The 17667-nt window shown below is 37.7% G+C and overlaps 1 protein-coding gene across 2 annotated transcripts in view; it reads left to right on the top strand.

The window, feature by feature from the left end:
- Positions 1-17667, top strand: part of ATAD2 (ATPase family AAA domain containing 2) — a 38109-nt gene that overhangs the window by 14918 nt on the left and 5524 nt on the right. For both annotated transcript variants that reach the window (XM_050892541.1, XM_050892542.1), the window contains exons 9-25: positions 131-247; positions 1179-1287; positions 1511-1626; positions 2942-3116; positions 3788-3876; positions 4227-4386; positions 5972-6062; positions 6493-6807; positions 8118-8244; positions 9622-9805; positions 11363-11548; positions 12862-12994; positions 13140-13336; positions 14575-14734; positions 15087-15209; positions 15295-15444; positions 16639-17046. In XM_050892541.1, the coding sequence (XP_050748498.1) occupies positions 131-247; positions 1179-1287; positions 1511-1626; positions 2942-3116; positions 3788-3876; positions 4227-4386; positions 5972-6062; positions 6493-6807; positions 8118-8244; positions 9622-9805; positions 11363-11548; positions 12862-12994; positions 13140-13336; positions 14575-14734; positions 15087-15209; positions 15295-15444; positions 16639-17046 (2840 nt within the window). The remainder of the gene's footprint in view (positions 1-130; positions 248-1178; positions 1288-1510; positions 1627-2941; positions 3117-3787; positions 3877-4226; positions 4387-5971; positions 6063-6492; positions 6808-8117; positions 8245-9621; positions 9806-11362; positions 11549-12861; positions 12995-13139; positions 13337-14574; positions 14735-15086; positions 15210-15294; positions 15445-16638; positions 17047-17667) is intronic.

Below are 17667 nucleotides of genomic sequence, written 5' to 3' on the forward strand. Positions count from 1 at the left end.
AATCAGATTCATAAGGAGTACAATGATCTGGAAACAATAAATCTCAAAGTAAATTCTGAGATAGAATTCACTTATATTTTGATATTACTTAGTGTGTAATTTTTTTACTTGTTTGTTTAAATGTTTGCAGACGGAGACACGCAGTCCACAACAGTGATTCCACATCCTCTTCCTCATCGTCCTCATCTGATGATGAAGAGCATTTCGAGAGGCGTAGGAAGCACAGCCGTAACAGAGATTTAAGAAGGTTAATGAAATTGGAGAATAGGGGAGGGAGGAGTCTACCTGGGAGGAGTTTGCATCTGCCTAATCCTGAAGCGTTATCCTCTTCATCTTGTACACTTTCGAAATTGTGGCAATATTTAATCATACCTGTTGGTACTGACAACTGTAACTGGACACTCTAAAATTGGATTTTTAGAATTGATTTTTAGTAAGCAATTTGATTTCTAGGCGGGAATGGGGGGAGGAACACTTTTATGTAATTTTTAATGTAAAATTCTGCTGCTCCTGAGCTTTACAATAGTTTATTCAGAAAGAAAACCATCATAACAGAAAATGTTATAAATAGAGGAAATGACGGCGGTTTTGTTACTTAACAAATACTCTAGAAAAAAATATTTTAATAACAATCTAACAAATAAGTTTTCAGCCCGATGTCTTTCAGACATGTGTGTCTTCTGGCATGCATATCCCAAAGTCCTCGGGAAGGACCAGCAGTGGTGGGCTGCCTTTATAATGTTAATCCACACTGAAATAAGTATCCCCTTGGGCTGTAACTTTTTGAGTGTAGAAGCAAAAAATCTTTGAAAGATGTCAGTGTGTTTTGGGAGGTTCTTCCATCACACAAATCAAGGTCAGTTCACGGTCTCCACATATGGAATAACTTGTTCTAAGCTTGCATTCATATATGTGCTGTGTTGACTTGCATGGATATTCATAAGTGCTAAGAGTTGTTAAAATAATTTACTCAGTTTAATGTCTGGAGTGACCATTTTCCTTTATTTACTCATGGACATTAAATGTAAAACAATTTGAACGAATATTTAACTATTTAGGAAGTTTATGCTCCTTTATAAGGTCTTCTGCATTCGCTTGCCATCGTTATAAAAGCAAAAATCCTCTAGCTGCATCTTAAGTTAGAAAGCACCTTTCTCTTTCTCCTTAATTCAAATTAGGTGTCTTCCACTAAACTTTCGGAAAGATGAGTTAAAGGGAATTCACAAGGATCGAATGAAAATTGGAGCAAGTCTGGCTGATGTTGATCCAATGCAAATAGATTGTTCAGTAAGTATTTTTAGTTCATTGTGTCAGTGAGATGTTTCCAGTGTTTATAAAAGCTTTCAATAACGTGCTGTCTACAACTACCTTGGTTTACAGTTTTCTCTCAAGCAATTTGAAAATTGCCCAGAGCATTTCCTTTGTGCTGACATATAATTTCTGATGGAACCTTATGGAGGTTGCAGCTTTCTTTAACATATAAAATGTGTTCTGTTGAATTTATCTTTAGGTACGATTTGATGGTGTGGGTGGTCTTTCTGACCACATTTCAGCTTTAAAAGAGATGGTCGTTTTTCCATTGCTTTACCCAGAAGTCTTTGAGAGATTCAAAATTCAACCTCCAAGGTAACAGACATTGTTTAAAACTATAAATTCTAATTCACCTATTTTCAGGAGAATATTCAACTGAGGTATCAATATGTTTCCATTTAAATTTTTTTTTTTCCTTCAAAATTTTCAGCAGTATTGATAGGGTTTTTTAGCAGTAGTAAAAAGTAATTTCTTAAAAATGGATAGAATCCAGAATATATGTAGGTTCAAAGATTTACTGTGTGGTGAGAATATACTTTAAAACTGTCTTGCCTTTAAAGGGTAGGGTTGGGGTGTTTTTGTTTTGAGTTCTATATACAAGTCAACTTGATTAGTTTATAAGCAGGAAGGAATTATCTACTGGCAGTCAACTGTAATTTGTTGCTGGGAAGTCCAGTTGTCTCTCCTACCGCCTCTTCCCCCCCGCCCGCCCCCCCCCCAAGTGCTCAAGTATCAATTTTACAATTGATAGGACTTGCAACTAGAACCTTGCAGTGTTTGTTGTGCTTGGGCTAAAATAAGAATCTGTCTACTTCTTACACAGCTAAATTAGTTCTGTGCTATGAAATGAAATTATTAGAGATTTAATTGTTAGCTTTATATATTTTTGGTCAGCAAAACTCAATCATGGTGTATTGAAATATGACTTTAAATTCTTTGCTTTCAGTAACTTTAAAAGTATTACAAATAATGAAAATAAAATCTTTCAGTGTTTTGCTTCTTTATTCATTGAAATTCTTTTTGAAACAGCAGTGTATTTGCTTTCCTAGTTGAAGGCTATATTTATCTGGAAATGCAGAATACCCTCCCAGCTTTAGACTTCTTCCTCATTTATCATCAGCAATGGATGGTCTGGGAGACCAAATCCAGTAACTTAAAGCTTTTTAAGGGAGAATGAAATGCTTTACTATCAAATCTTGCCTTTTGTGAAAACAAGAATGAATATGCAGTGTATCATTGAAAAATGAACTGGTGATTCATAAGTTAGCCCAGGCTCAGATTCTGTGCTGAAGTTTGTTCTTGTTTGGCTCCACTGTGCTGTAAGCACCCCTTTTAGTTTGTCAGCAGTTTTGGAAGTATCCTTCTGGGACACTACAATCTTTTGTCAAGGTTTTGTACGTCTGCATTATCCTCTTCATTCATTTCGTTTGCTGCCTTGTTGAATCGTGTAGGAACACAAAACGTTCATCTGTTTTGACTCTTCTCACACTTCAGCTGTTACCGCTGTCTTATAGATGAAGTATTTTATTTAGAAGAGAAGAGTTATGTGTTTTAGGGATGGGGTTGTAATAGGTACTTTTCCATGTTTTTTTCTTATGTGACTCTTTTGTTGTTTTTTTTTTAATTGCAGAGGCTGTCTATTCTATGGTCCACCAGGGACTGGAAAGACACTGGTTGCTCGTGCACTTGCTAATGAATGTAGCCAAGGTGACAGGAGAATAGCCTTTTTTATGAGAAAAGGTGCCGACTGCCTGAGTAAATGGGTGGGGGAATCTGAACGACAGCTTCGTTTATTATTTGATCAGGTGAGGTTGAAATGTACCATGTGTTCTGTCTGAGTTCTAACTGTAATTTTCTGTGGTCAGTATTTTTAAGAACTCACTCCTTTTTGTGTTTTGTCAGTTCCTTCCACTGAAATGGGATTGTCTGTTTCCTTTTTCAGTGGGTTTTTTAGGGGCTTGAAATCTTGAGATGTATTGGGAAAGATTAATAACACAAATGAGAGAACCTCGCAAAGATAACTCCCACCTCAAAAAAAACCCAAAACAAAACAAAAAAAAAACCCCAAAAAACCCAAAATAGCCACAAAAAAGGTTTCAAGAGGCAAGAGATGGTGGCTTTAGATCAGAGGGAAACAGATGCAGGCTGAAAGCATCGTCATTTAAATTCATAATGGAAGCTTGCTTCCAGAACCTGTAATTGAGTTAAGTCCCGGCTCTGTTCTTGGTGGTTGCCAAATAGCTGTAAAAATTACTGGTATGATTTGTTTCCTTTCACCCAGTCTCACTGGGTTGACATAGGCTGCTGTCTTCTGTTACTCGTGCCACTTCCTCCATTAGCTCTATTAGTAGAGATCCCTGATGCTAATCTGAAAAATCTAGTTCCAATGACTTTCCAACCATAACGCTTTTCATGCATTTTCTCCTTAAAATAGTGCTGTTTTACTTATGTCAATATTCCTGTGTTTTCATTCTAGGCCTACCAAATGCGACCTTCAATTATTTTCTTTGATGAGATAGATGGTCTTGCTCCTGTGCGGTCCAGTAAACAAGACCAAATTCATAGGTAGTACATTTTTTGTACCTACATAGAAGCTGCTTGATCTTTGTGAAAAGAAGTCCACAACCTATTTAACTTTATGGGACACATTCATTTATCATGAAAACTAGTAATTCAATGCTACTAAATTTCAGATGATTTTTAAACAATAATTGAAAACAATTCACTAAGCTTGATATCAGCACAAGGCTTGTGTCACCTTAAGACATATTTTTTTATGTCTTAAAATGAGTCTTTCACTAATCAGCAGCTCATCAATTAAAAGCTTGTCCTTTTTGAGTGATCATTGGAGAAGGTCATGTAGAACGTAACAAAATTTACTAAACTACTGAATGAAAATTATATTTTTCTGTTAGCTCTATTGTATCAACACTTCTGGCACTTATGGATGGCTTAGACGGCAGAGGAGAGATTGTGGTAATCGGAGCCACCAACAGACTGGATTCCATAGATCCTGCTTTACGAAGACCCGGACGCTTTGATCGAGAGTTCCTCTTCAGCTTGCCAAATAAAGAGGTCAGAACTTAAACTCAGCCTTAATGCTAACGTGGCAAAGTCCACCTTTATAACAAAACGACGTAACAATGCAGTATCATGGAGCAGTTAAAGTCAAAACCAGTATTGTACAACTTGGACAAAAGAGGGATATCTGGAGAGACTGTGTTGTACTGTGGAGGGCAGATCTGGTACTGAATATATATGATTAAGATGATTTCAACAAGTAGTTAGTTCTATAATTAGTTTTGGTTTCACTGTGACCAGCCAAGAAAATGGAATGCTGCTAGTCACTGAAATGTTTAAGAAAGAATGAGTGTATGAATTAGCTATAAATTACTGCTATCTCATCTTGAAAACGAAAGACATGGTGTGCACACAAGAATTTCTTTTTGCTAACAAAAACTTTTATCAAGGCTGGTGCTGGAGTGAATTAAAATTTTCATTCCCAAAGCGGTTCATGTTTGCTTACTTATTTAATCCATTTAGGCACTTCTACCCTGAAGTGCTCTTGCTCTCAGTTCTTGGTTTATGAATGGATAGTGGATGTACCTGTGTTGGATTGTTCCCAGGCTGGGTATCCTGGTAGATACCTCTAAGTGTTTTGAGATCTGACGTTCTTACCGGTACTTACTAACAGGGAGTTGGACAAAGATGTGAAGTACGCTGCACAGGTGCAGGGCTTGGGAAGCTTCTAGTTCAATGGCAATAGCTAAGCAATGAAAGAATAGGTATATAGCAGCCAAAAAATACTGGAGGGGGAAGATACTGTGCAAAACTGGAACCCTGTTTTTGTGGCTTTTCTCTGGCTATCGCTGATAGTTCTTTTTCTTTTATTAGCACTTTTTGGAAAAAGGATAAAATGCTTATTGGATTGAAAGCTAGTAAAAGTGCACTAAACGGTGTATTTAACACAAACATTTGTCTCCAGTTTTTATCTGCTTTCAGGAACAGGAGAGGAGGTGCCATGAAACAGATATAATACATTATTCCCTACTGTGGAAGAATTCTAGAAATCTGCTATAATTAATCTGTGTACCAGGAAATACTTAAGTGAAAGTCTTGCTAAGATCAGAAATGAAGATAGGCATCGTTTAACATTTTCTGGATCAGTGAGAGTAGTTTGATTCATAATTATTGTTCTTCTTTGTAGTAATTGTAGCAATTTGAAACGTAGCGCTAGGGCTGTTAATCTTGAATGAACTGGCAGAAAAGCAAATTTGATGAACTAATGACAATGTCATAATGAAATTTTGCTAAATTTAAGAGAATTTTCTTTGATGAAAAATCTCGGTTTGCAGATAGTTTTTTTTTTTTTTACTCCAATTTTTTCCTCAGGATCATTAGGTCTCATACTTGTGGAAACTTAATTTTTATGGAAGCTATAAATGCCTTTTATTTCACTGCAGGCTCCCAGAAAGAGTTTAATGTAACAAATTGAGAATTATTAAATTTCCTGCTTGAAAAGGCAGAGAGCATATTAACTGAACTTTAAAATACTGACTAGTTTAGCAGATAAGAAAAGTATTTGTATTAATGTGAGGGTTTTGGGGTTTTTTTAAGAGAAAACTTAGTACAAACTAAAATGCAAGCATTTTGTTTCCAGGCTAGAAGAGAGATTTTCAAGATTCACACACGAGACTGGACTCCTAAGCCATTGGACACGTTTCTTGAAGAGCTAGCTGAAAAATGTGTTGGTAAGTTTGAAAACAAAGTGAGTTACTGCATGTGACTGGGTCCTAAGGAATCTGAGCTTGTACCAGGCAGTACCCAAGCTCTTGTGCCTTGCTGCAGAGCGAGGCAGTGAGGCAGCTGGCACACCTTGGGAGCAAACAAAGTTAGATGCTGCTTTTCTTTTAATTTTCTTTTTGTCTCAGAACATTGAATGGGTTTTGGGCATCTTCCTCGGGAGCAGTTTTGATTAGGAGGCTGCTTCATATGCGCAGGATATCAGACTGCAAGCCACGTAACAAAACTTCTCTGCAGTGCAGCAACTCTTTAAATTCTCTCTTGACGTGTTAATTTTTGGCTGCGTACAAAGTCTTTCAGTGTTGCACTTTGGAAACCTTGGCCTTGACTTCTGTGTTGCCTGAGACTGACATAACATTTGATTCTTTTGTTTACTAGGATACTGTGGTGCTGATATTAAATCCTTATGTGCTGAAGCTGCCCTCTGTGCTTTGCGCCGCCGCTATCCTCAGATATACAAAAGTAGCGAGAAACTGCAGTTAGATATCGCTTCTATTAAAATAACAGCAAAGGATTTTGTCATGGCTATGCAGAAGACTGTTCCAGCTTCACAGAGGGCTGTGGCTTCACCTGGGCGAGCGCTATCACCTATTTCAAAACCACTGCTTGAAAACACACTAGCAAGAATTTTACAAGCCTTGCAGAGAGTATTTCCCCATGCAGAGCTTGCACTAAAGAAGGACCAACAGCAAGGTATAACAATAACATCCACTTCTTTAAAATTCTGCCAAAGCAAAAACTTCTGATTTGTGCAATCAACATACACAAACCTCTCAGCCATAATGACAGTAGAATTTTATAAATATGCATGTGCACACCTTTATTTCAGGAATGTCGTGCGTTCTGGATTCTAAACTGAAGTGCTGGATGGGAGCTGTGAATGACTCACAATACACAGTAGAGAACTATGTGTTCTCTACTGGAGCACCCTGTTTCTGACAGTAGCTAACATCATATTTATCATTTGTAGAGATGGATCTAAGGTTTAATGTATGAGGCACCTCTTTCAAAATAAATGTTTAAATGGGGGGAGAAAGGCATTTTTACATGAATGTTTCTAATTCCTGTCTGAAGAATGTCAGGACCACAATACAAGTATAAGTGGTTTAAACTAAATACTGTTTTAGCTATCATGATTTTTAACCATAGTCTCTTAATTTAAATGTTGTGGATCACACTGTACACTTGCACGTGAGATCAGAATGTTTTAGTAGTGTATACTTTGGGGCTTGGCTTGCATAGGATATGTGAGCTCATGCTCCTGACTGCATCAGCCCTGATCAGGTTTAGTCTGTCAGTTGGTGAGAGCAAATAAATTGATAAACTCACTCCACTCCTGATTAATGGGGATCTGTCATTAGTTATTATGCTAGTCCCTTGAGAATATCCTACCAGTATTGCTCCCAGTAGAGCTGGGAGATATATTTGCATTGGTAAAATAGACGCAGAAATCCACCAACAAAATAAAAGCAGAGAGGCTAGGGGATACATAATTGCTTCCCCCCTCTGTTGTCCGTCCTCCATTATCTCCTCCTTCGGTGAACTTTGAGGAGCCTTATTTAGAAGATGTATTGGTCTGTATATTCTGACTCACTAGTCCTAGACAAATGGAAGTCTGTGGCCATCACATTCACTTAATTCCCTCACTTCCAGTGGGGGAACCTGCTCCAGAAAGAAGTGGCCTTGTTGGGTTTTTCAGGTGTCTAGGAACTACAGAAGTTGTTCCTAATCATCTTTATTCTAAAGAGAAAAACGTCCAAGTTTTCACCAATGGAGAGATATACCTTATGCAAATCATGGGACTTAGGACAGCTTTGTAGAGACTTGTGCAATCTCCTTAGGTCTGTGGTAGGATGAACTCTTCAGAAAATAGCATTCAGCATGTGCCCTCAAATGAAGAAATACAATATAAGGGGTTTCCAGCACTGACTTAGAAGCTGTATTAATGGGAGAGTGAGATATGGACTATTCAGGAAAGTTAACAAACCTCTCTTGTCTTTCAGACAGTTTAAGTCATATTTTAAGGAATGATGCAATTGACAGTGATGAGGAGTCACCATCAATCTTCGAAGATAAGCCAACGCATAAAATGGCTGATAGCCAAAAGGAAAAATTCCTCAATTTTAGCAGGTAAATGTTTGTCCCTTTTATGTTTACATTTTTAAGACGGCTGGGTCTGTAAACAGTTTTGGCGTGAGGGGTGGTAAATGAAGGAGTAAAGTGTGTGTGTGGGGTGATCAATATTTGCAAAAAGTATTGAGCTGAGTACTAATGTTCTAATGGAGTACACTGCCATAACCCATCAAACTGAATGGCCCAGCCCTCTTTTCCTAAGTCAAAGTGGTCCACAGACTATTAGAACGTGTCAATTTAATTCATGGTATTCCTTGAAAGACTCAAGACTGAAGAAATGTGCTGTCTGTGCTTTTAGCTAAAGAAACCCTATGGATTTGTGTAGCCATCTTATGCCCTTCTACCTTCTGAGATTGTTAAACCAGTAGTGAATTATGTAGCAGAAACAAAATTGAGAAATGGTGTGTTAAAACACTGTGAGAAAAACTTAAACCATGTCTGCATTTTGTACCTTGTTTAAGTTAAGTTTGTTAATCTTTTGACATGTTAATGTAGAAGTCGTATAAGCCAACAGTTGAAAAAATAGATTGTCGTCATCACTGTTGTGTCAGTTATTTTTCTCAATTTCTATTGCTGTGCTGTCTGGAAAATCTGCTGACCTGCTGAACTTGGTTAGGTCTCTAGGATCTTTGACTTCACCCAGTAAAAGTACAATAGTATTGTGGTGGAAAAAACAAATGCTCTTCACGAATGTGTTTCACGCTAGTAAAGCGTGGAAAATTAATACACAATTCAAAGTGAAACAATTAGAATGACTGAGTAAACTAAATATAAATCTTATGCGTATTCAGTGTACTGCTGTAATTTAACCAATCCAATTGTGTACTTCCTCAGATAACAGCTAATGTGTTTCAGTGCCCATGTTAATTTTTTGTCTAGATATGTTGTTCTGCTCCTTCCTTCCTACCATCTATAGTAACTATGGACAAATTTCAGCTAAACTTGACAGATGTAGAGATCTCACAGTTACTTAAACTCAAGACCTACTGAAAATTGGTGTGTATGGGCGGTGAAGAGATCCAGATTGGTGTGTGCTGAGAGAGTTGTTATTCTCCCCCACACCAGGTTACTGACCAGTTGTTGTGTGTGTATTTAGCTGGACAATCCCCCTGCGGGATTTAAGAACTGTTACTTAACCCAGCCAAACAAATAGCAGACATGCTGGGGATTGGCAGGATGTCTTAGGGGAGGTATGGTACAAGTTTGTAAGAAAATGGCCTTTGATAGTCTTCCTGATCACAGACCAGTTTATGATTTGCTGGAATATGGACAGTATTTGCAAAAAAAAAAAAAGTGTATAGGAAAAAAAACTTTAACAACTGTGTGCCTATTCGTCACTTCATTTTTACACTTGTTTTCTTCTTATTGTTCTAGAAACGCTTATTACCAGCCAACGTCTTGCAGGCCACGGTTCTTACTAGTTGGAGAGCCAGGATATGGGCAAGCTTCTCATTTGGCACCTGCAGTAATACATGCCCTGGAAAAGTTTCCAGTTTATACACTAGACCTATCGGTTTTGTTTGTTAGCATCACATCACCGGAAGAAACATGTGCACAGGTATCTTTTTTCTCTTTAATCTCATAGGATTCATGAACTGTATGTAAACTAGTAAAGTAAGCAAGATTCATTGTTAATGGAGGTGGCCTGGTTTGAATGTGCTGTTATGTTTACTTCCATCTGAAAATCCACTTTTCTTCCAGATCGAATGATACCGAATAAGGATGTTGTACATGCCCATATGTTCCATTCCACATTAAACAGTGAGGATGTTGGTAGCAGCTCAGGAAGCTGGGAATTGCTGTTAATAAACCCCTCTTTATGGCAAGAAGTCTTGCTGGTCTTGGTGGGATCCAGAAAGTTGTTTTCATTGCTTCTTAAGACTCTGTGCTCCCAGTAGGTGGCTCTGCATCAGCCTTACCACGTGTCATGCACTTTTTGTAGCCTTCTTTTTTATTATATTTGTAAGGCAGTCAAGGTTTTGGGGAAAAGAAGCGTTTCTTTTTTTACATACGCAGCTTGTACTGCTGGAGTATATGCAGTAAAAGCATTAAAATTCATGGAACGCTTAAATTTGTACACTGATGTGTTTTTCTTAACTAGGAAAATTAAATATAAGCAGATTTAGTGCTGTTTTCCTTCGTACTTTTAGGCAGGAAATCCATTTCGTTGTTTGGCATCCCTGTATTAAAATATTTTGACCTTTAGTAGCAGCATTTGAGAGCTGTACAAGCAAGGACAGACACATTACATGACTGGATACTCATTTGTCACATAAGAGGAACAATTCCTTTTTTGTTACGTGAGGGTTGCATCTGCGGTCATACAACTACCATGTCTAGTCACTGCCTGGATATACCACCTGCGCTTCCCATCTTGTCACAGGAACTCCCTGAATATTGATAATCTGAAAGGGTGCATGGAGAAATTTTTCATGTGAAAGGACTGTTGCCACTTCCCTCATGCGGCAGATGCATGTCCTCCCCTGTGATTGAGGTACCATCTGTAGGCACTGGCTTGTGGTCTTGCAAAGCATGTAATCTGGTCTGATGGATCCTTTGGTGATGAGAGGCTGTGAGTGATTTAGCTATTCGGCAGGCTAAAGACCGGTCACCTCTTATAAAATGTACTTGAAATTATGAACTGTAACCAGGCTTCTTTTACAGTGTCAGCCCTCATCTTTTCACACAGGTCTTTGTTTGTTCATACTGTGCTCCAGACTGTCTTGGATATGTGCCTGCTCTGAATTGAAAACGGTGTAGTCGCAGTCGTGTAGCGATTTACCCAGACTAATACGTCTTGCTGAAGGGTTAGTCTTGATTTTTCAGGCACACCACCACACCGGCTGAGTTGTGAGGCTCTTTAGGAGTTATCTTACACCTAAGTAGTTTTGAAATCAGGCAGAGATTCAGGTCTGTTTCTGTCTGCGTAGCAATGTCAACATTTGAGTCAAAGTGAAAATTTTACCTTATTGTTAAGGAGTTGTTCTTTTGTTGTTTGTTTTGATGTTTTGGCTTCATGTACTCCTATTCCGTAAGAACGTTTGACTGATACATAGTTATTTATTAGCCTATTCTGCATGGTTTAGTTTTCTTATCCAAGCTTTTATTTTACCAGTTGATGCGAGAAGCTCAAAGAACAGCACCAAGTATAATTTATATCCCACATATCCATTTGTGGTGGGAGGCTGTTGGAGCTACATTGAAAGCTACTTTTACAACACTACTGCAGAACATTCCAACATTTGCTCCAGTTTTGCTGCTTGCAACATCTGATGTGTGTCATGCAGATCTCCCGAAAGAGGTATTTCTGTCGATAGTTTTCTTACTTTTTTATTCGATTTCTTGTTAGTTTATAAATCCTTTAAGCATTGGAGTACTGTGCACTCTTAAGCAAATTCATACTGTTACTACTCAGGCACCCTAACCAGGTCTCTTAAAATTTGGTTAGACAAAACAATGCTGAAAGCAATTGTCTGAAGTGTTTTCTGAGTAAAGACGTTGACTTTGACCGAACTTTTTCTCCCTTCTCACACACTCATGCTTATTAGACATATGTATAAATTTACTGCAGACAATAATTCCAGTGACTTCAAGACGGTGAGGTATATACTTAGTCAAGAATATACGGTGCTTGAAATGTAAATGGGAAAAAGATATTTTTACGGAAAACATTTTTACAGAAAAGTGAAAGGTATTTTTGCTGAAAAAGTACAGTGGTCACACTGTTAATGATGGAATGTAATTTCAAATTTAAATTCTTTAATAAAAATTTCAATTTCTTTCTTCATGTAGGTGAAAGCTTTACAAATCAGAAAGCTAAGTTCCAACTTCTGTTTTAGTAACTTGGAGATAAATTTTTAGTTGTATTCCGTAACAAAATTCAGTAAGAGTACATGCTTAGCTTTCTAGACATTTGAGAGTGTGCACTAAAGGAAGGTGTTCAAAATGTGAATATGCTGCTCTGATTATTTTGTCTCAATTACTGGGGGGGGGGGGGGGGGGGGGGGGGGCGCTTACCTAGATGTGTTTATCATCAAATACTTTGAAAGGGCTTAACTTTCTACAGAAGTTTTTTATACTGTTAATAAATTCCTTCTAAAATAAGTATTGAAATTCCTTTCATACCTTTTGGTAGTAGAGATTGAAAAATGGAGTAAAACTTGGAAGTATGCAACTTCTGACACCTCATTTCAATTAATTAAAGAAAAAAGCAACAACAAAACAACAAACCACCTTACCAAAAAGCCTATACTTGTCTGCTGAACTCTGTCTGTTCTCTCTATAGCTGCCATAAAGATTCAAACTAAAGGACAGCAAAGCAGATAAATACAAAATAAGCAGTCTTGGAGGTGGTAAATGTCACCACTTTATCAGCGTGTCATACAGTCCCTTCGCAGAGCTTTAACTCTAGAGGTGTTCCTTAGAGAAGATAATTTTAATTTGCCATGCTAACCTATGAAAATCTAGCCTTTTAAGGCCAAAAAGATAACTTTTCACAGTTTGTCTTATCCAGATGATTATTCAGTTTAATTTAGAAAGGTACTCATCTTTTTTGAATAGAATATGAATTTGTGTGGCCTTATATCTGAAATGTCTCTTCTCCTCATGCTTTAGATAAAAGAATTGTTTATTAATGATTATGAAGAAGTTTTCAAAATCCAGTTGCCTAATAAGGAAGAAAGAAGAACGTTTTTTGAGGACTTAGTTGTAAATCAAGCTGCTAAACCTCCTGCATCAAAAAACGCAGGTGAGGATATTCTACATGTAAAACTTTGCTAACTGTAAGTTAATAGCTATACAGTATTTCTTTGGTGGTAATTTTCTATCAATAATTTGTCATATGCTTGTACTTGAGTACCATAAATTGATTAAAAGTTTCTGATTAATTTAAGCTTGGCGGCCATTGGAAATACTGCCTGTAGCACCGCCGCCTAAGCCTCGACAGCTGACGGAGGAAGAAATAAGACAGCTGGAGGAGCAGGAGGAGGATACGTTGCGTGAACTTAGGATTTTCTTAAGGGATGTGACTCATAGACTTGCTGTTGACAGACGTTTCAGAGCATTTACAAAGCCTGTTGACCCAGAGGAGGTAAATTAGTGTTGATCTGTAATACCATTTTATCTGTGTATTCATAATTTCTCTGTGTGTGTATTTCTCAGTGTTTGTGTGCTCTTTATAGGAGGGTTTATTTTTTGTTTTAGGACCGTACTATTCTGATTTTTCAAGAAGCAGGAAGTGAATTTTGCTTTTACTTTTGCTGACTCCTTGAGGCTCTCATATGTCTGTTATTTGAGTATTCACTGAAAGCCTTGGGTTCCTTCTAAAACGTCTTTAGAAGTTTAGAATATTTCAGTTGGAAGGGAGCTACAACGATCATCTAGTCCAACTGCCAGTTAGACCAAATGCCAACACAGTTTGCTCATGTAAAGGCTTTGATATGTAGGCATGTTACAGCACTAATTATAAACAGTATCTATAGGACTGTTCTAATAAAGCCTAAAGCTCTTTAATTGACTGTCAATAGTTTCTATGAGAACAGGAGTAGCAGCAGCGGTTTTCAAAATAAATTTTAAGATTCTATTCTCTGTTTCATCTGGGACTCCTCAGTGTAAGATCAACCGTAAGGGCTGTGTGGTTTCTTCTTCCTCCCATACACTTCTTATGTCTCTTTTTCTCATTTAATGTATTGAATAAGTCTAAGCCAGGGGCATATACTTCAAAGTCAGCTGTAGTTTTAATACAGCTTTGCATTTCAGCAAAGTCCTGTTCCCCTAAGTGTCCACTGACTTGTCTTTCCCTTTACGTCTAGTTTGTGAGATGTGAATAATCTAAACAAACGTAGATGTCCTCATCTAAACTAGTCATTAGGCTCCTTTTATGGTCTGAGTAAAGAAATCGGCACCTCTGGGTCCAGTTATCTCATTCTAAAGTAGATGCCTAGCACAGATGCTTCAAAGGTGCAATTCCTGCAGCCTTTTTCTTGCTGCCAACAACGAAGAGAATCTCGGGTGACTTTACCGAGAAAGGTTTCTTTGCTGTGATTTTCTGAAGCAAAGCGAAATGAATCCCACTCTGGGTGTCTGTTCCCTTCTCTGGCCCACGCATGCTTCTGACCCCCCTGCTTCTTTTTTTCCCTCTTCTGGTCTGTCTCTTCAAAGCCAGTTGAAATAGCTCTTCTATTTTCATGAAACTAACTGGTTAATTTCTGCATCGTTTGGATGTGTCATAAATAATTGGGGGTTTTAAGAAGTCCTTTATTTGACTTTATTAAAATAATTAATTTTGATACTGTGTTAAATTTCTGAGCACGTATATTTCATTTGTAGGTACCCGATTATGACGCAGTTATTAAACAGCCCATGGACCTTTCAGCAGTTCTCTCTAAGATTGACTTGCACCAGTACCTAACTGCAGGAGATTTTCTAAAAGACATCGATCTAATCTGTAGCAATGCTTTAGAGTACAACCCAGATAAAGATCCTGGAGGTGAGGATGCATTTTTATCCCTAATTTGGAAGAATTTAAAATGTATAAATTTGATAAATGTCTGTGACAATAGCCTTGGGATTAGATCATTTTAAACATCCACAGAGAGCATTTCTTGCCAGGTTGTAAATGTTGTAGCATTAAACTACTTGGGCATGAAATTGTGATGGACGTGTTGATCACTAACTAGTGCTTTTGCTTTAATAATTGACATTTATGTTGTTATGCTGAAAATATTCACTGAGATAACCTTTCAGAACCTACCTATGAAGAGCAAAATCTTTCTAAGTAATCAAAATAAAGGATTTCATTGGCTGGTAGAAAATACTCAGTTCTGACTGTGAAATTTCAGATCGTCTCATTAGGCACAGAGCTTGTACTTTGAGAGATACTGCGTACGCCATAGTGAGGGAAGAAATGGATGAAGATTTTGAACAACGCTGCGAAGAAATTCAAGAATCTCGTAAGAAAAGAGGTATGTGTTTTCACGCTAAGGATTTTAAGACTTGTCAATGAACAATGCAAGACACAATTCTTTGCTCTCTGTTCTTTATTGCAAGGTTGTAGCTCTTCAAAGTATGCTCCATCTTACTACTGTGTAATGCCAAAGCAGAACTCTGTTCCTGGGTGTAAGAAAACAGACCCGAAGTGTAATGAAAAAACGAAGATGCCAGCAGCGCCTGTAGATTCCAGTACGCCCCGCTCTAACGGCAAGTTGCATTTTATTCAGACTTTCTTGGAGAAGGTGCTAAAGTCACTGATACCTTCTCTGTTCTTGTGACATAACAGGTTTCTGCGATGCCTGGTTCTTCATGCCAGAGGCATTGCATCTTTTAATTTGCTTCAAAATGTGAGATAAATCCAGAGGTCATTCATTCAATATAGTTATGAAGTTCCAGTACAGTGGTTGGTGTACATCGTAAGACACTGGCCTTGATGGCCCAACTGACATTTAATGGCTTCTAAATTGCTACCTCTTGAAGTCAGAAATGTTGTACATGGCAGTTTCTGAATACTCAACTAGTTTTTAGTTACATGAAACTGTATTTTTCCCTTCCCTGCCTTCATATGCTAAAATCTATGCCACCTCTTACTGTGATTTCCAATTGAAAGGGGAAAGGGGAAAAAAATAGGGGAGCAATAATAATACATATGTAAAGGAAAGATCATTATTTCCTCGCTTGTCCTGTGAAAAGGACATGAAAGAACAAAGGGACTTGGGTCTCTTTCAGTTAAAACACATGACATGGTGTGAAGTTTCCTGGTCTCACTGGCATGACTGGGAATTTTGCCATTGACTTCACCCATATGCTTTGTGCAGTATTCCATGAATACAAAGAACGGTGGGTTTTTCTGGAAGGCAAAAATACAGAGTTTGTTTTAACCAAGGTTAACTGAATCAGAAAGCATATGAAGTGTAAGTCTTTACAGACAATTTTTTCTCCAGCAAATATTGCCTTACAATTGTCTCTTTAACTCTGCCCAACGTGTGTTTAGCTTTTGAAGTTTACAGCTTTATAACAGATTTGAAGAAGTGCTTGTCTCCAAACGCTTTTCTGTTGTTCATCTATCTTAGTTCATGTAATAAGACAGTACGCAACTTCACCTAATAACCTTGCTTTGCAGTAATACTTCCTATCTAAAGTAAGAATTTTCTGCTCATAAAATCTTGAAGCTGATGGTTTTGTGAATGAAATTCTGCAGCTGGCTTTTTAAAATCTAATAGCAAATTGACCTCATCAACTTGCAACTCTTTCTCTAGACATACGTAGGGAGACTGACAATGGTACTTGAGCTCTTTTGATCATTTTCCTTGTAAGTCAAGTAAGATGAGGATGCTGGATTTTGAAGGGAAAACTGTTTTGGTAATGTTTTGGATTACTTTTTCTGATATCTCTTTGTAGATGTGTCAAAAAGAAAACGCAGAAAGAACAAAGGGTCTTCAAGTATCGCAACAAAGAGGAGGAATTTTCAGTTCAATAAAGAGAATAAAGTTCCGGAAGACCAAAATGAAGTAGAGAGTGATGAAGAGTCTCCAGAAAAACATGTTTCTAACACGGACCGCACTGAAGTTGAGTCCACACAGGATTCTTCTATGGAAGAAAATGAAAACGTACTTCAAGAACGACAGAAAAATGGGAATGAAAATAAATCTGGGACAGAAAATGAAAGAGAGAGAGTTCTCCTTGTGGCGAAATCTGCTTCTGAAAAGAAGAGTGTCATGCTTCCTGAACATTCAGACCTAAGAAAGGACTTGAGTGAAATGCCAGATTGCCAAATAGCAGAAAGTTCTGAAGACGGAGATTCAAATGGTAAGTGAAAGGTCAAACAGGTCATGTAGTTCCTTTTTCTCCCTAAGGAGGATTACACTATTAGGTTTTAGCATTCTTTAATTCCATTCTGTTATTTCTGTTGTACCTCTCTAAAATCAGCACAGAGTGTTTCTTGTATAATGATGCTGCCCCCCTAGTTATGCTAGCCAAACTCATGTTTTTCTGCAGCTGCTGGTTTTTTGATTCTGAAGTTTGTTTTTTCAAATGGTACCTAATTGAAAAACAATCATTGACTTTCTTTTATTGTATGAGTATCTTCCCAGTAATGAGCAGCATAAGTTAAAAAGCTGTACTTCAAGCAGTGTGGACCCAGAGTCACATGTGGACTAGAAGACTTATGTCCTAATGTTTGCAATGTAAGATGTGTTTCCTAATCTAAATTACTTTGGAGTTTTACCGTGCAGTGCTGTAATGGCAATGCGACTATATTTTTTTTTCCTGTTTTTACCCTGCCTTTTTCGCTAGTGCTTTCTTTGTGTCCAAGTTTCTAATTTTTATGGAGCAGTGACTTTTGCCAGAAAGAAAGTAAAAGTCAAGCATTTCTCAGTGAAAAAATGGTAACAGTTCTGTCTCTGTCATTGCAGAGAGAGACTGTATTCC

The sequence above is a fragment of the Gymnogyps californianus genome, chromosome 2, assembly GCF_018139145.2.
Source record: "Gymnogyps californianus isolate 813 chromosome 2, ASM1813914v2, whole genome shotgun sequence".
Lineage (NCBI taxonomy): Eukaryota > Metazoa > Chordata > Aves > Accipitriformes > Cathartidae > Gymnogyps > Gymnogyps californianus.